Here is a 25319-nt window from a genome sequence, read left to right as displayed (position 1 = left end):
GTTGTATGTATATTAAGCTATTTGATAGTATATAATAGAGCTGTGGTACTCAATACGTTCTACGTTGATATCAATATTTGTAGAAGAATAAGAGAAATTTACGGTAATATATGTAGAACACCTCCGTATGATGTTGAGGTAAATTTCCCTTATTCTTCTACAAATATTAATTAAGCTATGTACATAAGTGTAAATTTATTTTTATTTTGTTAACCTGTGGATTATATTCTTCTGATTTTCACGTATCATTTAATTTTGTTAATTGGTAAGGTAATAAAAGTGTAAGTTTGTGCTTTATATCTTCATTTTATTAACCTATGGATAATATTCCTCCAATTTTTGCTTATTAGAATTGCTGTTTAGTAGAATCAAAATTCAATTCGCAAATATGATCACAATAACCGGCATTTACTGTAATTATTTTATGGCACCAGCATAAATAAAATAAAAAAATGTGCGTTCGGATTTTTGATGCTCTACTGTACCGGCGTTTCATTCTATATTAGCTGTATCAGTGTTTGATTGACATTCAGAAATGGCACATCATCAGATATGGCAAACTGAATGAGAGTGACTACATCAGATATGGCAAAATGAATGGGAGCAAGAGACCAAAGGTGCTACTACCAAAATGTTTTTTTCCGCAGGTGGCTATGGTTAGCCCAAAATCACCTAAGTGGTATGCTCCAGGACTTTATACCAAATTTCTGTTGACAGGGCATGGATCTCTTAAAGCTAGATTGCACTCATTTTTTGGACTCGCCGATGACCCCCCCCCCCCCACTGTACCTGTGGCAAAAGTGAGGATTGGGCACATGTTCTGTATGACTGTAATCTATGAAAATCAACGTAGACAGTTAATCACAGAAATTGGACCCATTCCTAAGGGCCAAGAACACCAATTCATCATGGAAGAGGTCTTTTACAAGGCCTTCAAGTATGCTCAAACCATTTTTGAAATCCGGCGAACCTTGCAGAGATAGTCTCTTCAACTCTTAGACCAAATATATAACCAGCCCATTTCCCTCCCCATGCCCAGTGAATGACAAGATGTCTACATGACTTAACATACCTAAATTGACTCAGAAATTACCTGGACTTGACCAGAGTTGATGCCCTGCCCCTGAGGGCTCCTTTGGCTCATTGCCAGTGGACCATAGAGATAGGAAAATAACCAAATGTGACTGATGAGAATAAAAGCAGGCTAGTACTGCCCTCATCACAGCATACATCTAATCAAAACAGACTGAGTTCCCAAACGTGACAACACTCACGGAAATTACTTTAAAGAGACTGGTATAGACATGCAGCCAGGGTTACCTGTCAGCTGGAAAAAACTAGTATGCCACAGGTTTCTGAAGTATGCCCGTATGAATGAGAACTGGAGTGAATGTAAAGGCGAGAGTATGAAAGGAAATGCTAGGAAGTGTGAGTGAATGATAATTTATGCCTCTGGGTCTTCACTATGTGAGTGCTGAAAGAGAATGTGGAAATTGAGTAAAATTAGTGAATGACTGTGGAGTCTATGAATATAAGGGTGTAAAAGTGTGTGCTTGGATGAGGGAATGAATGCGAGAAATAGTGTTTGAATGTATGAATGTTGAAAAGAGAATGTAAAAGTATGACAGGAAGTTTGTTTAAAGGACAAAAAAAAAAAAATTTTGCGTTAATATAAATTTTTTTTTTTTTTTTGCTTATTTTTATGTCATTTAAATTGTATGAGCTTTCTTTAAATTATTTGCTTGTTTAAATTGTTGCTTTGTCTTTAAAGCAATGGTTAAACAAGCGCTAAATTATTTTAAAAGCAATAATTGGACAGGCGGGATTTTGACAGCTTGGTGTCAGTTTTGCTTGTTTAATAAGTCACCCCTCTCTGGTGTGAATGAGAATGATGGATGAATGAGGTGGAAAAAAGTATAAAGAAAAGTGTAAAATGTAAAAACTATAAAATGTTGCCTTGAAATGTAGGAAAAGAAAACTATAAAATGTTGCCTTGAAATGTAGGAAAAGAAAACTATAAAATGTAAAAGAGAAAAGAAAAAAAAAAGGAAAAAAAAATTTGTATGTGAGCAAATGATATAAATTGCATGTTCTATTCCAGCCTATCCACCAGATGGATAGGTGGCCATGGGAACCTTATGGGCCATAAGGTCATCCATGCTGTTGGCTGCTCCTAGCTGGCATGCTGTTCCAGGTGGGACACAAGCACAGCTGAGCTCAGCTGCTGCCATTTGGCGTTCCTAGCCATGCTCCCTTGTGTGGTCTTTTGCCTCCACTCCCCAGGTGGGAGTGGGAGGTTACCTCTGGTCTCCCCCTCTTTCCGCTCTGGTGGGGCAAGCCTGCTCCACTGATTTGAAGATTATCTTCTCTATGGACCCCATATGTTTTTTCCCCCCTAGCCTTCAGTTCCCCCCACTCTAACTTACAACTACTAGCGCTTGAATCATTGTTAAATTGTTAGAGCCCTACACCCAAAAACTTAATGACATCAAATCGCATAATTAGTACTCCTTTTTGGCCGACCCCTATCTATAGCGGTTTTTTTTTTAAAGGTCCTAGCCAATGAAATCTCAGGAAATTAAGTGGCAGGACCTGCCAGAGTAAATAACTATAATACTCGTGTACCTGGTCTGCCTGTACGGGACGGAGTGTGCTTAATGTTGGGTCCCATTAGGGGCCCAGCGGCCAAATGACCAGAGGAACAATGGTACACGAAACTACACATATACAAGATCCGTACACTTTTAAACCTCTGGCATTGACAATGTTCTGTTTCACACCTACAATGTATACTATGTGGAGATGGGGGAAACCCCTGGTGCCGTCTGACACTAAACACACTTCTATACTTTGTTTGATCGGCTTTGGGGAACTAAGGCAAAGTTTCTCATCATTGTGTGTATCAGAATAATCTAGAAGTAATTTCTAGATTATTCTGATTATTTTCTTCTTTGTCATTGTTTTTGTAAAATTTTCCAGAAGTGCTGGATATTTGAGAATTCAAGATTTATTTACATTTTTTTTTAAATGAAAGTTTCTCAGAAGTAAAAATGAGTAAAATTAAAAAATAATGAGGTCTAGACTTATCTGAGATTGTTTACAACTGGTTCACAGTTTCTTTCGTGACTTTCTCTCTAGCTAGAGAGTGAAAATACCTTTTTTAATCCTAGCAATATCTAACATTAGAAAATACTTGTCTCACTGACTGGTTTTTATATTTATTAACATCTCCTGTCAATTAGATTATGTAACTTTTGAGTTCTTTATACTAGTTATTCCTGTGATAATCAGTAGCAAGAATATCTTTGTTTTCCTTGGGAATGGATATTTTTACTATACAGCAGGTTCACAAATATTGAAAGCAGTAATGAATTTTTTTTTTAATGAAAAAAAAGTGTTATTAGAGACATTGTTTTGCTCATGGTGGTAGATGTTTAAGTGCTTTGGTATCAGAAATGTTGAGTATTGTAGAGTATCTCTTTAGTCCACTGGTAAAAATTTTCTGACTACTGTTTTTACAAAGGTTTTTAGATTATTACATTCATTAGAGTTCATTTTGAATGCAGAATATTCCTTTGGGTGGCTGGTCAAAATTGATATGTTATACATTCCTGTTTTTGTATGTGTTTCACATCTAGAAGCCATTGTAGCTGTCAAATGACCTCTAACTTCATTAATGGAAAGTAACAGTTAAAAGTATGAAAGTTCTCATGGTTCTTTATGCCAGTTATTCAGTCTTCAGTCTCATCTGCTTGGTTTGTAGTTTAACATACGTTAAACAGTCCGTGAGTATACACCAATGAGGCAAAACAATACAACCACCTATCTAATATGATGTTCGTCCTCCATGTGCAGCCAAAACAGCTCTTACCTGGTGAGGCCAGGACGCTATAAGATTTCTAAATGTGTCTTGTATCTGGTACCAACACGTAACCAGCAGATCTTTTAACTCCTGTAAGGTCCGTGGTTGAGATGCTACAGATCGGAGTTGCTGTTCCAACACAAACACAGATTCTCGATGGGATTGATGTCTGGGGAATCTGGAAGCCAGGGCAATACCTGCAAGTCTTCCTCATGTTCTGCGAACCAGTCTTGAACAGTCCGGGTGGTGTGGCATGGCACATTATCCTGCTGAAAGATGGCACTGCCAGAGGGGAAGACCATTGCCATGAAAGTGTGTACCTGGTCAGCAATGATGTTTAGGTAGGTGGTAGACGTCAGTGCCCGGCACATGGATGACTGGACCCAGGGTATCCCAGCAGAACATCACCCAAAGCATGACACGACTGGCACCGGCTTGTTTTCGTCCCACTGTGTATCCAGGTGCTAACACTTCCCGGGTAAATGATGCATACATACCCGGCCGTCCACGTGGTGCAACAGGAAATGTTATTCATCGGACCACACAACCTTTTTCCAATCACTCAAGGTCTAGTTTTGATGCTCGCATGCCCATTGTAGGCACTGTTGCCGATGAACCGTGGTTAGCATGGGCACTCGGAGTAACCTGCAGCTATGCAGCCCCATTTTCAGCAGGGTCCGATGTACTGTGTTGTGACACATTACTTCCATCACCAGCATTCCAATTACCGGCCAGTTGCGCCACAGTTGCCCTTCTGTTGCCACATACCTTCTGGGAGAGTCTTTGCTCACCTCAAGCATCGATGAGCTGTGGTTATCCAATACCTTGCCGGTGGTTTGTCGGTTTTCCCTCCTCGCACCACTTTTGGTAGGTACTAACCATGTCTGACCATGAGCACCCCCATCAGCCGTACCATTTCGGATATGCTCTGATCCAGTTGTCTGGCCATTACAATTTGGTCTTTGTCAAACTCGCTTAAGCCCGCTGCCTTTTCCATCTGAAGAACAAGAGTAACACTGATTAACAGAGCTCAGTATCAGGTGGTTTTTATACCATGTCCTGACTGGCGCATGCAACGTAGTTCACCTGCAGTTGCTTCGATGTGCTTAACGACTCGCTGGTCATAACGTTTTGGCTCATCAGTGTACAAGCAACAATAGAGTTTTGTACAGTAATGTGAGTTGTTTTGGCACTAGATATCACCAAGCTGTTGAAATAGCTTAGATCTGAAGAAGGCAGATTGAAAAATGTCATGTGCATAGTTGCAAAACACACTTCAGTATGCCTTGCAGTGTTTTTAAAATATGCTTGTTTTGCTCGTGCAAAGAATTATGCAGTGTGCCAGCAAATGAGACATGCTCTCTCTCTCTCTCTCTCTCTCTCTCTCTCTCTCTCTCTCTCTCTCTCTCTCTCTCTCTCTCTCTCTCTCTCTCTACTATACTTCTTCATTTCAAGCACAATAATAGATAAAAGAAAAAAAACCACATAAAATGAATACTAAAATTCACTTTATGTGAATTTTAGTAGAAGGTAAAAGCTGGAAAGTAAAAGCACGGTCGTACCAAATACATTGTGTGCAGCTTCCGACCTAGAAGCTGCACGCGGTGATGGCGGCAGTTAAAAACTCTGTTGTGGGAGTTGACAACAGTGGGGTTGTCTACAAAATTCAGTGTTCGGATTGTGGGGGATATTACGTAGGTGAGACTAAGTGCAGATTACACGATAGATTGGGGGAACATAGCAGGGCGCTTAGATTGGCTAATGTTTCTGGGTCGACATGGTGGAACATGCCTGGGAAACCGGGCATGTGATAACAGCCGAAGGAGCTGTAATTACAGATAAGATGGAGAGTTTCTGGAACCGGAAGTGGCTGGAGAGCCTAAGGATTTGTTCCTTGGGTGATCATAGCCGGAATAGGGATAAGGGTTGTAGGATTAATGTAATGTTTGAGACCATCATCCTGAATAGGGATGAGTGTTTTAAGGTCGTACAGCCCCGAGCCACTTCCGGTGCTGATGTACAGGAAACGGAGCATGCACAGGTACGATAGTATGCCCTAGGTCTTCTGGGAAGGCTTAGTACTATATAATGAATTGTTGATGCAGCACTACTTGTGTTGAGAAGGGCAGCAGATGCCGTTGAAAGCTTCAGTTTTACAATAGTACGGGTTTAACGCTTTTAATGTATAATACTTTTATTATTTTTATATTTTTAATATATTCATATGATTTATTGTATTTTAAATTATATTATATTTTACAGTCGATTTTATGTATTTTATTTATTTTATTTGTAATTTAATTTTATGTTTATAAAGTTATAATTGGTCAGAGTTGGCGGCATCAGTTATGGAGGGATTTAGAGATTCTAAGTGGAAATTCATTGTACATCATTTAAATTGGAACTGAGACCACATATATTTGTGAAATGACTGAGGAAGATTTTTTGAAATTTAGATCCTTTCTCATATTAGTTTGTTTTATTAGTTTGACTATTCACGAGGCATATGGTAGATAAAATAAAAGTGGAGGGATGTGAGCATGTTGTGTGAATTAAAGTTTTGAATATGGTGTACACTCAGCAAGGGTATATTCAGCTCCTTGACATAATGTGGTCTTGACAATGCCTCACACATGCACACTACTGAGACTTCTGGTTATTAGCTGGCAGAGTAGAGGCAGCAAGATTATACACCAGCTAATCCAGATGCTTCTTAGAGATTTGGTTTTTTTTAGGAGCATTAGCAACTAAGGCCATATTACTCCGGGATATGCGGTGGTCATTCCCTGACCTTTCCGCATCCTCTGTATTTGGTGGTGACGGGCTCAAACCCCAGTCTAATCAAGAAGCATGTGCTACGCACTGCTGCTCCTTCCCACCTGACTACGGAGGCGCCCCCCAGAGAGTTACCAGTAGGTTTGGTCCTATTGGTAATTCTTTCTCTCTCTCTCTCTCTGTAGTAGCTGTAAATATCCGGTAGCTGGCCTGGCAAAACCGTTTTAGAGCTGTACCCTTGAAATATAAGAAGTATTGGGTCCATGATGCCCATTATAACTTCAAAAGACATCATTTATACTATACAGTGGAGGGTTGGATGTAGCTAGAGATTTTTTGTCTGATGACCCTGGGTTTTTACCACTTCCAGCTTCTAATAAGCAAAGTGGTTGTGTTGTACCTGTGATGGAATTTGTCTACTACCTCATATTGCCTGTGATGCAGAAGGGCAGCATTTCTTTGTGCAATGTGGATGCCACACCTTCACTGTTGTCATGTTGTTTCACACCTGGGTGGTCACCTACAGTATACTAGGTGCAGTGTTTCATGCCTTGCTTATGGGAGTATACCCAACCGAGCTGGATAATAAACTGCTACATATTAAATCTGAACCTTAGCAATGGATGTTGAACTTAAAAAAAGACAAAGTAGTTTCTCTTGCCAGAATACATATGGAATACACCAGTCTGTCTCATTTCCACCTACCAGAGAAGGCCCTCTTGAATGCCCTAACTGCCAATGATTTGTCAATGATTATATGCTGCACTTTAAACTTTACAGTGCAATATTTTTTTTTTACCTTATCTAATCATTGACTACCCACTATGTTCTAAAGAGCTCAGGTTGCTCACAGTCTATGGACCCCACAATATATATAGTGTTGTGTGTGTGGGTGTGCCTCTCTGAAGAGTTCCTGTTTATGACTTGTTTTTGTTGTGTTATTAACTGTCAACATCTTGACATTGTAACTGGAAATTGAAATTTACTTTGTCTTTTTCATATACCTTATTGTAATAATTATTGTTTTTCCCATAATCCTGTTTTCTATAGGTGTTGTAGTGTTGCTAACCATGGTTTTTCCATATGTGTTACTTTTCAGAAACATATCTCCTGTAGTTGGTGGGAGATTGTTGTATTAACTTAAGTAAGTTAAACACACACAATAAAACTTCTTAATGATTGGTATTGTTTCTGGATTCCATATTGAAGGCTATCATCAGGTGAGATTTAGTGGTAGGGTTGAATACTGACTTTGGAGAATTTAACTTAGTGTAATAGATTTTTACACAATAAATTTCATATAATAATGATAAGTTCATGTGGTTTTATTAGCGTTATTCACATTAATTTATCCATCCTGTTCATAAATTATAACGATTAAAATTAACAAATGAAATTGATTATATGATTATTCAGTATCTTTAAATCACCATGCTTATTTTACCTTGTCAATAAGTGCTGAATCTATGTATCTGATTCCATCATTTTGTTGTTTATCACCATGCTTATTTTTTCAGGTAAAGGCTCCAAGCTGATAATTAAAAAAACTGATAATGGTAAGCTTTATGTTAAAAGAACTACAGAAGAACGTGCTAGTGATCCAGAAAGACTGGTATTGGATAGGTAAGAAAATCCTCATATGTTAGGTTTTACTTTCAACTTTGAGCTTTACTGCCACCTTTGAGGATGCTGAACTTTAACCAAAAACTCTTGGGATGCAGTCAAATTAAGAACCACTAACTCAATAAATCAAAAGCACATTGACTACATACACTGTGAGAAGTAGCAGTTTTCAAAGCAGAACCCAATCCTCCTAAAGTGATCTTGATTAAGGTGTACAGATCTGGATTCATGTTAATATCATTTCAAGTTATTGCATATAAGAACACAAACAATCAGTTTTGAATGCTAAAATCACTACATCACATATTTGACTGTAAATCTTCATTAACAGGAAGCTATATATGACAATTCCATTAGAAAGATTCTTATTAGTAAGCAAAGATCAGTTGTCTATTTAAGCATAACTTATTCATTAGAATAGTTAGTATTCTGATTTACAAACATGTAACCAGCATTCCCATATGCTGTAATAGGACTATCTACATGGTGGTCTATTTTTTCCTTTATTTTGAAAATATTAAGATAATGGTTTCCTTCTCTTTAAGAAAAGGCAGTGAATCTTGTCCAAAACGCTTTGTGAAGATGACTTACTAAATATTGGATATAATTTTTCAGTTGATTCCACATGACATCTAATAAATAACTTGTTACCAGAAGCAAATCATTAAATTTTTATAATTTTGGTATGTAACATTAAAAAATATTAAATTAATTAATTTAATAAGATATTATCTAATTCAGTGGTTCCCAGACTACTGACATCTAAGGACCTGCTCAAAAAAAAAAAAAAAAAAAGTTTGCACACTTGACCACTATATATAACATATGCATATATATATAAATATATATAACATATGCATAGTGTTTTGTTTTTTTTATGAAAACCCCAAACACGAGAGGTATTAGAACCTATAGTACTTAGTACCGTGCTTGGGTTGGAGGTTGAGAAAACGAAAGAAGATGTTTGTTGACTTTAGACTTGAACTCCTGTAGACTATAATTTTCTGGAAATACATATGAAGGAAGGCTGTTCCAGAAAACGGAAGTTGAATGAATAAACGAGGAAGATGAAAAGTTGGTTCTGTGAGTTTGACATTGGACAGTAAATGGATTTTGGCTGGTGGCGGCACGGGTTTAGACTGTTTTGAAAGAGAGAGCGGGAATTATAGAAGCCAATTCAGAAGAACAGTGCCCATGAAAGTATCTATAGAAAAGGCATGCAGCAGAAACAGTAAGTCTATGAGACAGCGAGTGGAGAGACTCTGTTAGAGAGGATTCATTAATTAACCTAACTGCCCTCTTCTGAATGGAATCTAGAAGCCTGAGAGAGATTTTGGGGGCACTGCCCAAGATGTGAGAATAATATTCCATCGTAGGGTGGATTTGCAATTTGTATAGGGTGAACAGCTGTTTGGAAGAAAAGTAACGCCAAGAGTGAAAGAGAAAACCAAGTTTTTTTAGATGCAGAGGAAGTAGTATTTGTAATGTGCTTGTGCCAAGAGAGATTAGAAGTCAGATTAATCCCCAAAAGAGATATATCATTTTGCCTAGAAATCAGAGTGTCACCAAAGATAAGCATAGGAGCAGAAGAATCCTTTTTGTGAGATATAAGACAAGACTGAGTTTTAGAAGGATTGAAATCAACTAAATTGTCTTTGCCAACTGGAGATCGGCATTTAAGCATTTATGGTAGTGGATATTCGAGAAGTTGAAGCTGATTGAGCAGGACAAGGTTTCTCAAAATGGAAAGTGGAATGCAATGTGCTATCATCAGCAAAACTATGGATAGGATTTCCAGTCAATGGAAGAAGGTCATTAATATATAAGAGGAAAAGAACTGAACCTTGGGGGGACACCAGCATTAGTGGAGAAGTTAAAGACAGAGAGCCATCTACCATCACCCACAGTGAGCGATCAGAGAGAAAACTGGATAACCAATTACAAAAAACAGTTGGCAAACAAAAAGATGGTAGCTTGTTTAGAAGACCTTCATGCCAAACACGATTGAAAGTCTTTGAGATGTCAAGAGCAACTGCTTGTGTTTCACCGAACTTTCCCATTGAATTTGTCCATAAATAAGCCAGAATATCACCAGTGGATTTACACTGACGGAATCCAAACTGGCAATCATTGATCAGACAGAAGGTTTCTAGGTAGTTTAAGAGTTGTTGGTTAATTGATTTCTCCGTTACTTTTGAAAGAGTAGAAGTAATTGCAATGGAATGATAATTGGATGGGAGGATTTGTCACCCTTTTTAGGAACTGGCTGGATATGAGCAAATTTCCAAGCTGAAGGAAAAACACCTTTGGGATAAGAAAGTGAAAAAAGGCAACAAAGAACAGCAATAAGTTTAGGAGCACAGGTTTTGAGAACAAGTGGAGAAATACCATCAGGACCTGGAGCTTTTTTAGCATCAAGATTCTTCAAAATCTTTCTAGCATCCTTGACAATACATTGGACCCCCACTTTACAATTGGTTCACTGTACAATCAAATCATGTTACGATGGAGTCACCATAGTAAAGTACCATTCACTATACGATGTGTAGTAAGCGTCTGTCATTGTGATCACGTTTGTGAACTGAATTTTAATTCTATTAAACAGCAATTCTAATTAGTGAAAATAGGAGGCTTATGATCCACATGCTATAAAAGTAAAGATAAAAATAAATTTTCTGTTTATACTCCGCAACAACCAAACGGTCAGAGGAGTACACAAAACAGACACTCGGGTCACTCAGCACACGTGTACTTATGCACCCGCACGCCTGACCATTTAGCTACAGCGGCCTACTATATTAAGTACAAATTTACCTTTTATTACCTTAAGAATTAAAAAAATTAAATGATACGTGAAAATTGGAAGAATATACATGATAATAGAAATAATTAATACATACTGTAATACGTATAATATGAAATGTAACTAGTTGACATTTCTGTTCACTGTGGCGCCTCCGTAGCCAGGTGGGCAGGAGTGGTAGTGCGTAGCACATGCTTCTTGATTAGATCGGGGTTCGAGCCCGTGACTACCAAATACGGAGGATGCGGAAAGGTCAGGGAATGACCGCCGCATATCCCCGGAGCAATATGGTCTTAGTTGCTAATGCTCCTAAAAACCAAATAACAACAATTTCTGTTCACCGTGGGTGGGAGTTAAAATTTAAAACAGTAAAAAGATAAGCACTCAATAACAAAGAGCACGGCACATACAAATTGCAAGTAACACAATATGCGCAAGTGAGAATGGAGTAACAAGTTACGAAGCTTTAAAAATAGGAATGAAGAGAAAATTCTGAAAATTAATTTTTTTATATGATTGAATTTTCCATGGAAGTGTAAACACATTTCACCATAATAACCCACAGAATTCCAGCTGTCGGTATTATCGCAAATTCAATAAGATTGAGTTTACTATCCATTTATGATTTATCGTATAACAGAAAAGCCCAATAAACAGGTGGCTGTTAATTGTTTTATGTTTGTGACCTCCAGAAATCTGACCGACCACACGGTACGGTGGCAGACAATCGTAGGGTAATCTCCAAAGCTGTGGTCTGCTGCCCCAATTAAAAAGGAATGTTGTCCCAATTAAGCGAAGTAAACCATGGCTAATTTCTTGATTGGGTTCTGTTTTTTAAGATTTGCCCAAAATAAACAGCTGCCCCGATTAACCGGTGGCCCAAATAACCGGAATCCACTGTACCACTATTATTAACTGTTTAGGCAATTAAAATAAGACCAAAATAGCAGAGCAATTAGGTGCCTCCGTAGCCAGGTGGGGAGCAGCAGCAGCAATGCGTAGCACACACTTCTTGATTAGACCGAGGTTCGAGCCCGTCACCACCAAATACGGAGGATGCGGAAAGGTCAAGGGAATGACCACCGCACATTCTCAGAGCAATATGGCCTTAGTTGCTAATGCTCCTAAAAACCAAATAACAAACAAACAACAAGCAGAGCACTCTACTGACGTGCTGTGTGAGCATGCGTTCTTATGGGAATGGTACATGCAGCGATTGTAATGGACCGATTAATGGTAAGCATAATATAAAAATAATCCAGCTGAATGCACAGTTTTCAAAAGCTCTAGCAGCTGAGCTGAGAATAGCATGCAATTGTGAACAGATTGATATGGCATGCATTCAGGAACTTTATGAAATTGATGGAAAACTTATGGGGGTTCTCTTTGGATACAAAAATTGTCATATAATGAAAGTAAGCAGTGGGCTGCAATCGTTTTCAATCATAACTTAGAGGTGACTGTACTGCATTTGTTTCATAATTCTCATGCTATATGTGTTTCTGTTGAACCTGAGGATGTAAAATTTTACTTAGTGTTGTTATACTTCCACCATGGTGCTGAAATTGAACCTGTCTTTGATTACATAGTATATGTTAGAATATATGAAAGGACAAAGAATAATTTTCTGTTTAGACTCTAATTCCAAAACTATTCATGGTAGAGCAGGAACAATGATAACAGAGGAAGTTTACTGGAGGAAACAATCAATCGAAATAATCTTGTAATCCATAATCAATATTGATATCACTATCAACTATAAGATGGTCCGAGCTCATTATGAGCTGGAATGTTGAGCCTGACTGGTCTCCAGTGATCATAGCATGATCAGGTTTGAGATTACAGAAACGATTACGCTCCAAACTGGGTATATGCAGGGCCAGTTGCAATGATTCTCTGACATATTGCTAACTTCATCACAATTATTACATAATTCTGATGAAGAATTATGTAAACAGACAGCTGCAATGTCAGCCCATATGTTAAATGGTTTGAGTAACCCTGCAGCAGTTCAGCTGCTGCAGGGTTGGTTATATAATGCCTCTGCAGTTGCAATGAGGCATTGTAAAACTAAACATATGCCTATTAGGTAGTGCACTCCACAGTTGGCGCCTCCATAACCAGGTGGGCAGGAGCAGCAGTGTGTGCACACGCTTCTTGATTAGACCGGGGTTCGAGCCTGTAACCACCAAATACGGAGGATGTGGAAAGGTCAGGGAATGACCACCGCATATCCCTGGAACAATATGGCCTTAGTTGCTAATGCTCCTAAAAACCGAATAACAAAAACTCAACAGTTGACGACACTACACAAAGAAACCAACAGAGCAAGGAAGATATGCCAAAGAAGCAAACTTTGGGCGGAAGAACATCAAATACATTTAAGGAATGGATATCAACCGCCTGGAAGAAGATACATGTGCATGATCACAAAGGAAAATTTTAATGCAAGGAAAGAACTTGTAAAGATATGTGGGAACAGTAATCCTTGGGCTTAATTTACAAATATGTACTAATAAAATTAAATACCCAGCAAAAGATATCACCTGTCACATTTAGGTTATTGATGGTACTTCTTGAATTTAGAAATAGAGCATAGATTTGATTTTAGATCATTTGGTGAATGGCCTAAATGCAAATGGGGGATCCTGATGATGCTCAAAATGAGTAATTGGAAATGAAACTGCTCAATGAAAGTTTCAGGGGGCAGTGAGAAGAGTGCAGCTTCCAGATGAACAAGTTAGATATCGCAGTACAAAGAATCAAGAACAATAAATGCCTGGGAATGGACCTCATTGAGGGGGAGGTCATAAAATGGAATCTGAAGCTGATAGTAGACCACCTGCTAAGTGTTTTTAATGCTTGCCTTAGAGATGGAGTATTTCCACCAGCATGGAAAGAAGCACTTTTAAAACTTCTGCTAAAATCGCCATTGACACCAAAATACAGGGCAGATTCATATCATCCTATTATATTGTTGCATGGAGTATTGAAAGTTTATGAAAGATTACTGGCAGAGAATTATGGAGTGCATTAGAGGAAACGGTGATTAGTCTGAAAAACAGTATGGGTTTACAGCAGGGAGAGAGGCTGATGACTCATTGGGAACGTTGGTGGAATCTGTACAGCAATGCAGATCAAAATACTGTCTGGGTATCATTATAGGTTTCCCTGGGTCATTTGATAGCATTGACTGGCACAGCATTCTTATGATATTATGTCAGGCAAAATGCACACCACAGATCTACTCCTTTATAAGAGATTACTTCTGTGATAGAATTATTACAGTCAAATCAGCATGCGTGAGTATTACCAGGAAATTTGTATGTGGCTGCGAAGAGGGGTCAGTCCTTGGGCCATTACTGGGGAATTTAGTCCTAAATGATTTGTTAAAACTTGACAGTAACGCCATTATGATTGCATATCCAGATATGACTTAATTTTGCTGGTGGAAGGTGATTCGAGGTGCCAATGAGAGGAGCGATCATACTTCATCTTATCGGAGCTGAGTAATTGGTATAAATTGCATAGGCTTGTAGTCAGCAGAAAAGAGGAATGAACTGTGTTGTTAAAAGGACACCTGTCTATTATGAGAAATCCACAATGTCGAATAGATGGAATCAGTCTGCAGTTCGTGAAGACAATCAAATACCTAGGGGTTAAGATTGACAGGCAGTTATGGTTTGTCTTGCACATCAGTTACATTGCTGAGAAGATTTGTAAATTTTTTGGTAGGATTGGACGTGTAACCAAGAAAGAGTGAAGGATATAAGGCAAGTTATCGAATCTATTTTATAACTACGAGGGTGGTTCAATAAAGAATCGCCCTGACCTAGCTGCAGAGGTGCTAGCCTGTTGATTCTTGGCACAGGTTTTAGTCCTTCTCTACATAGCCACCGTTCAGATTTACATCTTTTCCCATCGAACAAATCATTTAACAAATCATTCAGTTGCTAATGCTCTCACCACTTCTACAAAAACGGATACCGTTTTTGTAGAAGTGGTGAGATTTGTCTTTGAACTATGACTCTGTTGCAGAAATGAGTGTCTTGTCGTCAGGGAAGTGGGTCCCCCAAAGAAATGATTTCGGGCGAGGAAACAAGAAGTCCGATGGTGCAAGATCGGGTGAGTAGGCTGGATGGGGCAGTATTTCATATCCACAACAGCTTGTGTTGTTGCAATTTCAGAAGTGTGAACTGGGGCATTGTCTTGAAGCATTCTCACACCTTTGGGCATCATGCCACACCTACACGTTTTGATTTTCTCCCATAATTTTGTAAGTTGGCATAATTGGCACCTGTAATTGTTCTTCCTTTTAGCAGGTAATCAGTCATTATTCCGCCTTTCTCATCCCAAAACACTGTCAGCAAGACCTTTCTTGTTGACGCTTGGACCCTTGCCTTCTTTGGGAGGGGGGACAATGATGTCACCATTCCATGGACTACTTTTTACTTTCAGGGTTGAAATGGTGTATCTAACTTTCATCCTGAGTGATTAGACGAGAGAAAGTCTTCCTCATTTTTTTGGCACAGGGCTAACAACCCTTGTGATTTCTGTTGTCGATCAGCCTTCTGGAAACAAGTCAATAATCAGAGAATCCATCTTACACTCAATTTCCAAAAATGGAGTTGGTCATGAAGGACTATTTCACCAGAGCCCACACTAATCCTCACCTCCTGGGACAATTCACGCACAGATATCCGGCGAAAGGCGCAATATAGCCGAAGTTAATCTTGCGCCATTAAACCCCAAACAGCAACAACATATCCAGCGATCTTCCATGATTAACGACTCCACTTTTCTGATCGTGCTGTCATCAATGGTTGAATGGGAACGACCAGGAATGGGCTCAGATTCTACCGATGTCCGACCACACCTAAACTGTATATGCCAGTGCTTCACAATGCCATAAGATGGGTCTTCATCCTTATATACAGCAGTCATCTCCTTGTGGATTTCTTTAGGAGATTTCCCCTTCAAGAACAGATACCAGATTACAGCTCTAGCTTTAACTTTGTCCATGATGCTACTCCGTCACACGTTCAGCTCTGTAAGAGAAAACCAAATTAAGATACAGGGCTGAAATTTTACATCTTTAGTACAAGATATATATGATGCTACACACAAAATATCATGACTGATATGTGGAAGTAGGTGAGGGCAATTCTTTATTGAACCACCTTCGTATATCTTCTTGCCATTTGCAAGCTGTGCGCATATCTGTCTAGATTATGTGTTGCAAAAGTCAAACATTAAGAAGGTATTTGCAATTCAGTAGGCCTCTGTCAAATGAGGCCTTGCAGATGGTAACAGGATGGCTGCCACTGGATTTGGTCCTAGTATTTAAGTCAATATGCTTCTATTTGTAGTATAGACAGCTGTACGGGCAGATATCAGTTGATGTTGATGGTGATTATAATGAGAGAAAACAATTGTGTGCTTTTCTTGTTGACCAGTGGCAAGAAGATGGAACAATTGCACCAAGGGTTTAATAACCAAAACATTTCTTCCAAGCATTCAACAGTTTGGGAAGAGTATGCCAAGTTGGTTTCAACCAAACCTCTATTCAACATTTCTGATTACAGGACATGGGTCCTTCTTTGGAAAATTAAATGAATTAATTATTTAAGCATGATCATGGTGTACTTGTGGAGAACAAGACTGGGCACATCTTCTGTATAGGTGCCAAGAGTACGATCTATGAGAGGAATTGATTGATTGAGTGCCCAACATATAAGCACTGATTTCCTAATGTGAAACCCTTCTACTGAAGACAATGACAGACTTTTGGACTTTTCAAAATTTTGCATTTCAGGTTTTCAAGATAAGACTAGTCCTACTACAAATGGAGCAAAAACAATGCTGATGAAATGACTTAAGTAAAAAATGTGGTTGGGTGGATGGGCTGAATAGTCCACTGGATGTTGGAACAGAGAATTTTTCAGTCAGGATAAGCATTGGGATATGTGGTACTGTTCCAATTAATGGTGGGTAGCTTACCCTGTGAAAATACACAAATATAGCTATGCTCACAGCAAAACAGCATTCTTGTGTGAGAACAGTATGAAATAAGATGGTCCCTGCATTTCCATATGCTGCACTGGATATTTTCATAGTACATTCCAGTTTTTCATGACTGGAATGGATACAATGTTTTTTTCAGCTGCGGCAAGCAAAACAAAAGAAGCGTTTTACACTTATGTAAAATACTATGTATTGGACTGCTTTGTGCAATAACCTTCAGTATGAGGCAACTACTTCGCTGTATCCTTGTGGAGGTGAAACCACCCTCTTTAAATAGGAAGTGGCTATTTCTTCTTAAAGATTCCTTGCTGCATGAGTTGATCTCCAGCTACATCATATTGAAATTCAAATTCCAAGGAGTGACCAGTTGCTACAACACAGTATCCTAAAATTAGTTGCTTCATTTGGCAATTTAGATTACTGCAAAGTGGTTCTTTGTGTCGTGAACGACAGTTGTGCTATGCAGTTCCTGGTACTGTAGGCACGAGCCTTTGTCAGCTGGTAGACAATCATTAATGATTGAAGAGGGCTATTATGAAAAGCCAGTTCATCCCTAGTTAGCCCACATTTCACCACTTAGTGTCTTTCAAATCAGAGTATTTAAGAAAGACAGGTACAGTCATGAATTCGATCATAAACAATTTATAAATAGGGGAGCGATATCTTATATAAAACGAACCGAATTCGCTTATGCATGATTCGCCTTTGTGTTTCCAAGAAATGGCAGTCGAACGCAGAATCACCCCAACCGAATGCAACACGATAGGAATGAAGAGAAGATTCTGAAAATGTATTTGTTTTTTATATCAGTGAAGGGTGAACGCATTTCACCATATTATTATGGTGAACGCATTTCACCCTAATAACGTAAAAAAACAACGCAATTCCAGCAATTGGTATAATCGCAAATGCAATTAGATAGAGTTTACTACCAGTTTATAACAGATTCCACTAGCAGAAACGCAACTGGAAATTGTTTTTATTGTTTTATGGTAGTAACCCCTAGAAATGTGCTTTAGTAAAATGTGAGGTGTTAATAGTGTATCTCTGCCTTTACGGTGTTGTTTATTCAGTTGCTACACACATGCAGCTTTGTTTATGTGTATCAAGCATGCCTCCTCATTTTGTAATTGTTCTTTATTCCCTAAAAATGAGTAAAATACTTAAAAGGTGTGAAAAGGAAGCGTCCTGGTGAAGACACTGCAGATTCAGAAAGAAAAAGAAAAGCAATATCGATAAACAGAGGCAGACTGGGTCAAAAATTCTTACCCGGGAAAATTTGTAGTGGCCTCATACTATGGTTTATGGCCAAAATCACGCCGGCCTCCTGCCCTCTGGGGTTTCCCCGTTAAGGCTTATGGCCAGTCTGCCTCTGTCGACAGAGAAAAAATATGAAATTGTGAAACGCTTTGAGCAAAATGAAAGACCATGTGCTACAGACCTAAATGAGACAATGCCGAGGATTACAAAGAATGCAGAGATAATAAAAACAACTTTCATAGCAGGAACAACTCAAAGTGTAATTAAAATCCATTAGATTAAGACACAAAGAATTGGAAGAGATGCAACGGCTGTCATCTGTTTGGATAGAAAATCAAATAAAAAACAAGTTTGCTTACGAGAGAAGCAAAAGCATTAGCAATATTTTATTATGTAATAGTCGTAATAAAATACTTACGTATTTTATTATGACTATTTATTGTGTTTGGTAATGTTTTGGTTACAAATGTGTGTTCAAACTTGGGTGGTCTGCACCTAACCCTATTTTTCCCGTAGGGCCTGTTGTTTATGTTGCATGATTTTGCATTGCACGAGGGTTTCTAGGAACACAACTATCGTTCTATACGAGGACTGACTGTACTTCACTTAGTGGTCTTTCAAGTCTGAGTATTTGATGAGGATAGGTGCTTTGGGGTGTATTTGACGAGGATAGGTGCTTTGGGGGTGTATTTGATGAGGATAGGTGCATTTCATCACTGATTGGTCTTTTAAGTTGGTGTACTCCATGAGGCCATTGGAATAATGAAGCCAATGCCTAACTAAGTATTATTTCAAGGGTTATGAAGATGACGCACTTGCAGTAGATCTGTGCTCATCTTCTGACTGAAGTTTACTGATTACAACGCTTCCACAATCTGACAGCAATTTACTGGTGAGAATACTTTTAATAGTGTGGAATTCAGCTTTCCAGATTATAGTTCATTTATTAAAATGAGTTTCCCAGACTGGACATTACATTCTGATCGTATGCACTGATTGCAATTTCACACTAGCTACTTTTCATGGCAGGAACTCCAAATTCACGTTACATGAACTGCAGTGCTTCATTGCCTTATAATGGAATGGATACACGAAGTGAAGAACTTCAGTATTTTGTAATGGAGTGGATACATGAAGTGCAGAACTTCAGTATTTTGTAATGGAGTGAAAATTAGTGCTGTAAGGCTATAATTATTTATACAGTATTGCGAATAGTTGCGGGGATGCCAGGAAAGCTGGCTGGGACTGCCTAGTACAATAAATAAATAACACTTTTTTTTTTTTTTTTTTTACAAAGCAGAAGAGAAATTTTTGAAACTTAAATAAACAAGATGCCTGGAGTGAATCCAATCTATCTGGTTATTTTAAGGGAAGCCGCAAAGGAAGTAAGTAAAACCTTAGCCATAATTACAACAGCACCTTTAGATTCAGGGGCAGTTTCTATGGACTGGAGATCTATGAATGTATTTACAGTTCACAAAGGAGAATAAAAAGGTAACATGAGTAATTACAGACCTATTAGCTTAACTTCTGTCCTGGTGAAAATAATGGAGTTGCTGGTAAAAGAAGCAATGCAGGACCATCTAGACATGAGTGCAGTTATACTTCAGTCATAGCATAGGTTTTTTAAGGGGAAATTTTGGCTGACCAATTTGATTGGATACTATGATGTGGTTGCAGAGGAACTGGTTACAAAAAATACTTCTTATATCATATACTTTGATTTCAGGAAAGCTTTTGATACTGTTGCACATATAAGACTGCCTATACAAATTGGAGCAGTGTGGCGTTAAGGAAAAGTTGCTGCTGTGGATTAAGGGATGGTCGAGTGAGAGAAGACAGAATGGTAATCAGTGGACACTGCTCTTCATGGACTAATGTTATTAATTGAGTCCCTCAGGGTTCAGTGTTGGGCCCATTATTGTTTTCTGTATTTATCAATGATATTGATGAAGGCATATCAGGCTTAATGTTCAATTTAGCAGATGATGCAAAGGTTGTCAACGTAGTTAATGACAGTAATAATGATATGCTACTGCAACAGGATCTTGAAAAGTCAGGCAGATGGACTGAGAAATGGCAATTGAAGTTTAGCATTCACAAATGCCAAGTATGCGGATAGCAATACTGTATATGGGTAGCAATAACCCCAGAGGTAATGTATAAACTGTGTGGTACTACACTCAGGGTATTGGAAAATGAAAAAGACTTGGAGGTAATTGTGCAGTTAGATATGAAATTCTCTGAACATTTCAGACAGTCTTCCAGGACAGCTCATGAAGGTTTTTCAATGATGTACAGGAATTTTGCTAGAAAGGATAAGGAGGTGATTATCCCATTGTACAAAGCAATGTTCTGAGCAGTTTTCTTGCCTGGCGTCACCTGTGGAGCCAGTGCATGGTTTACCCACAGGGCCATAGTCAGAAATAGGAACAAATTAGAGACAATTCAGAGAACAATTTTTCTCATAATCACCAGAGCATGTTGCACTGTGAACACATCGGCACTGCAGGTGCTCACCTACTTTACTTGGAAATAGCCAAAAGAGGCTTATACTACAGATTTAAGAAGGGCATACCCACAGAATTTCTGGGTATAGCCCTCGACACAGCCAACACCATCAAGGCTGAAAGAAAGATAATAGCCACAAAGCTCCATGAGCTATGGCAAACAAATTGCGAGCAGGAAACCAGAGATCTGGTTACCAAAATGTTTCTGCCACAGGTGGTCCAAAGCCACCAAAGTGGTTTGCCCTTGGACTTATAACAACATTTATACTGACAAGTCACGGCTCCCTAAAGACAAAATTAACCTCCTTAGGGCTGACTGATAACCCAAACTGTGGCAAAAGTGGGCACACAGTCTCTGTGAATGTGTAATTTATGATATACCGAGAACCCAACTAATAGCAGAAATTGGCCCCCTACCCAGGGAACAAGAACATTGATTATAATAGAAGAAAATAAGTATAAACCTTTCACAAGCTTCATACAAAAAATATTTGAAATGCTGCATAGAAACATCCAGAGATGAGCCTTACAGCCCCCACAGCAAAAACAACAATCCATAGCCCAAGTGCCCATGTCTCACCATGCCCAGACGATGATTTTAAGCTGACAGGTTAGCTGTAACAGGTCCCTGACAGATACCCAAATAGGACTAAACCGGATTGACTAGCCCCCCCCCCATTTACCTTGTCCCTAGTGGGTGACCTGAGGTTCCCCCACTAAAAAAAATTAATATGTAGGGGATGGAGATATACAGGTAGCCAGGGAATTAGCTTAGCTGAAAAATATTAGCAAGGGGATGCAATGTAGAATGAATGGAAGGAAAGGATGAAAGACTGAGTGAATGAGCTGGTCACAATGGTAGAGTGAAATAGGAATGTGGTAAAAGGGAATGAATGTTAGTTTTGGTGAGAAAGAGAGAGAGAGAGAGAGAGAGAGAGACCCAGCAAGGGAGCAAGAGATAGTGAATAAATGTTATGGTAAATGGAAGTGAGTGAGGGAATGAATGAAATTGGCTGCAAGAATACATAGTTAACAATATATTTATTAGAAATACTAACACAATCTAAATTATATACTAACAATAACAACAATACACAATGCATCCCCCTCCTCTGGCTTGCAAGATCTGCACATTAACAGGAAAGTATTAGTAAGTTGAAGTGCCCGGGGTGAGCAGTGCATTAAGAAAGAACTGAGTAAATGAGACAAATGCCAGCAGAATAAATGAGAGAGAGTGAGTGGGAAAGGGTGCAAACTACATATTGATTGATATAAATATTTACTAACCGTTAGTCTTTAGCCACTTAGTTTTAAGTATTAGGTATTTAGTATAGTAAGTACACTACACACCATTGCATTCTCCCCCCCCCCCCCCCCCAGTGTGAGAAAGAAGATGGATGAGTTGGGGAAAAATATATATATAACCTAATAGAAAATGTAAGAAAAAAGCAGAACAGTAACCTAATAGATTGTCTGAAAAAAGCACAACAACAGTATAAAATGTAAGAAAACATTATAAAACCAGAATGAGAGCAGAGAGTGAACAAGGATTGAGTGATTAAAATGACCTGCCTTTCCACCCACTTCCCCCAGATGGATGATGAGCAGATGGCCATAGTGGGTTCCCCTGCCTATCCAAGAAGATACCATTCCGTTGCTAGTTGGCCAGCATGGTGTGAGACTCTGATATTGGCCAACAGGGCTTGCCCATTGGCCAGTGTGGGATAGAGCACCAACACAGGCGCTCCAATATTGAAATTCTTTCCTTATTATCCTTTATTCCTACCACCTGGGTTGGTTCTCTCCCATCCCCCTTCTCCAACTCCACTGTCAACTCCAACCCCCAGGCAGAATGAGCATTTACCCAGGGGACACTCTTCTGTTCCCCCTTTCAACTAGGCGGATGCCTTTACTATTGTCCCCCCCATCTTTCTCTCTACCACCTTAACTCCTTCACACTTACTGTCTTCCCACTATCATTTTCAATCTTGTATTTTTTTTTTTTTTTTTTTTTTACTGTGCTGTCCCTGTCGAGATGAACCCTGTGGTAGCTTTTGCTACCACGGGGTTGGCCCGCCAGTGCTTTCATACTCCCTACTGCCTGGCCTGTCTCCTTGTGATGCTGGATAGTAAACTAGAGGTTTTTGTGTGAAAATACAGGTCCCTAGGCTAAGAGGTCAGAGGAACAACACAACCCCCCCACACCACACGAACACTCAAACTTACATAAACCTGGCCTCTTTGCAGAGTTTTGTATTCATCACATTGCCTGATGCGGAGTTGGAGGGAACCTCTGGAGCTGCTTTATAATTAACACTGTACTGTACAAAGCAAGGTTGGGCTGCATCTTGAGTATTGCATACTCTGGTGGCTTCATTTAGGATGGATGTAGATCTTGAACATGTGCATAGAAGGGCAGTGAGATTGGTGAAAGGGTAGTTTTACCAGGGAAAGCTTCGTTTGCAAATTGCAGCATCTAGAGACTAGGCACCTGCCATGGGATCTGATTGAGATGTTTAAAGTCTCTTGAATGGATTGAGCAAGCTCAATGTTGATGGCATACTTTCTCCTTCTGAGACCACACACACCTGAGGGGCCATAAATTCAGGATAGATGTACGGAGATTTGCATGCAGCCAGTGGGTGGTTGATTGTTGGAACGAACTTCCATCTGTCGTTGTGGAAGTAGGTAGTTTGAATAAATTCAAGGGAGAACTAGACAAATTATTAGAGAGAATGGGCAGGTGATGTGGGTGTTTTTATTTTTGCTAATGCTTTATAAGCTTGTTTTCTTGCACCATGTACCACTGAATAATAATGATAATGTGCAGTATCTTGTATTTATCAACGTTAAACCTCAATTGCCACTTCCCAGCCCATCTGCCTAAATTTTCTAGGTTATCCTTGTTTATCCTCGATTGTTGTCATTAACCCCCCTCCCCTGGCCAACCTTTGTTATCATCTGCAAATTTATACAATAAGATTGATGTCTTCATCAGCATCATTAATAAATGTTAAAAACTTGTTTGGGGCCCACCACTAAACCCTACTGCTGCCAATCAATCATTCTTTTCTCCATAGCAGTAACTTCCCATTAATGTCACACTACTACAGATTGTACAGCAGTCTTTCAGTTTCAAAAGCTGTACTGAAATTTGAATTTACACATTTGAGAATGGGATGTCAGTATTGTGTTACATCCAATTCCTTTGTTATTGCATCATAGTTGCTAATCAGATTGGTCAGGCTTGATCTCCACTTATAAATTTCACATTCATCTATATTTGTGAGTGAATTCAGTGTAACATAATTTTTGGAATATTGAGAATAACGTTTCGATATCCTGAACATTCCAAAAATTTGTAAATAATGGTTGAAAAGATAAAGTAAGGATTTATAGCTAAAACCAACATGGGCTGAGCTGTAAATCAGAACAAAACTCAAAATTTTATCAAAAATTTATTCCATGTACATAAACTAACATGAAAACAAGCAAAAAAACAAATAAAATGTTTACATTTTTATTTTTTTACATTTATAGACAAAATTTAAGCTTTACTGCTAATAGCCCAGGGTTCAAACGGTTAATTTTATGAGCCTTTAATTTTACAACCCTCATATATTTACAGTTTAAGAATAACTGCCTGTATCTGTTGTGGCACAACACTTATATATGTAATGGTACATCACCTGTAGTACCATTTGATGTTTATATGTATCAGATACAGTGAATATGTTAATAAATCCATGCTATAGGTCAATCTCAGTTTTATTAGGAAACTCTATTGTGAGAGAAACAGGAAATATTTTTTGTAATAAGGATAGGTGGACTAGAACCAGGGTATGTCTGCTGGGGGTAACTATTAATGATGTCACCAACAGACTCTGATTTTAAGGGGGTAAAGGGAATATTATTATTCATGACATTAAGCATACACGATCTGACGATTTGTTAGACAAGTACAGGACCATGCTGAGGAAATGTTGCAAGTTAGGTCACAATGTCTATGTGTCTGCAATTCTGCCCAGGCATGATAGGAGGGATTATATGCTGAAAGCTTTCTGGATTAACTCAAGGCTTGAAGGACTCTGAAAGGCTTTTGGGGGGAAATTTCTATCAGCTTGGCCCATTTTGTAGAGACGGGATACATTTAAACAAAGGTGGTGCAAGAGTTTTTGCCAGTATTATTGAGGATACCTTAAAGGTTCAGGGAAACTGCTAGTTTGGGGGAGGGGGGACAAGGATAATATAGATATGCATTTATATGATAGTATTGGTCAAATTAACGCTTGCATATACCTCAAGAGTATTTGTTTGTTACCGCAACAGATCTTGTTAGCAAGATGTTCTGAGGGCAGAAGTGTTTCAAATGAGTAGGTAGCAAATGCCAAGGAAGCGAGCTTAAATAACTTTAAGGGGTGTCAGGGTAGTTAACTATACAATAACACTAAGTCTTAATTGT

The 25319-nt window shown here is 38.8% G+C and overlaps 1 protein-coding gene across 1 annotated transcript in view; it reads left to right on the top strand.

The window, feature by feature from the left end:
* LOC150083240 (leucine-rich repeat-containing protein 49-like) overlaps nt 1-25319 on the top strand; it is a 494942-nt gene that overhangs the window by 135135 nt on the left and 334488 nt on the right. Inside the window, exon 5 of the mRNA XM_090377128.1 lies at nt 8155-8260. Within this exon, the coding sequence (XP_090233254.1) occupies nt 8155-8260 (106 nt within the window). The remainder of the gene's footprint in view (nt 1-8154; nt 8261-25319) is intronic.

This window comes from Mastigoproctus giganteus, chromosome 7, assembly GCF_048544385.1.
Source record: "Mastigoproctus giganteus isolate SK-2022 chromosome 7, ASM4854438v1, whole genome shotgun sequence".
Taxonomy (NCBI): Eukaryota; Metazoa; Arthropoda; class Arachnida; order Uropygi; family Thelyphonidae; genus Mastigoproctus; species Mastigoproctus giganteus.
The sequence above is the reverse complement of the archived record's forward strand: the minus strand, read 5'-3'. Positions and strand labels throughout refer to the sequence as shown.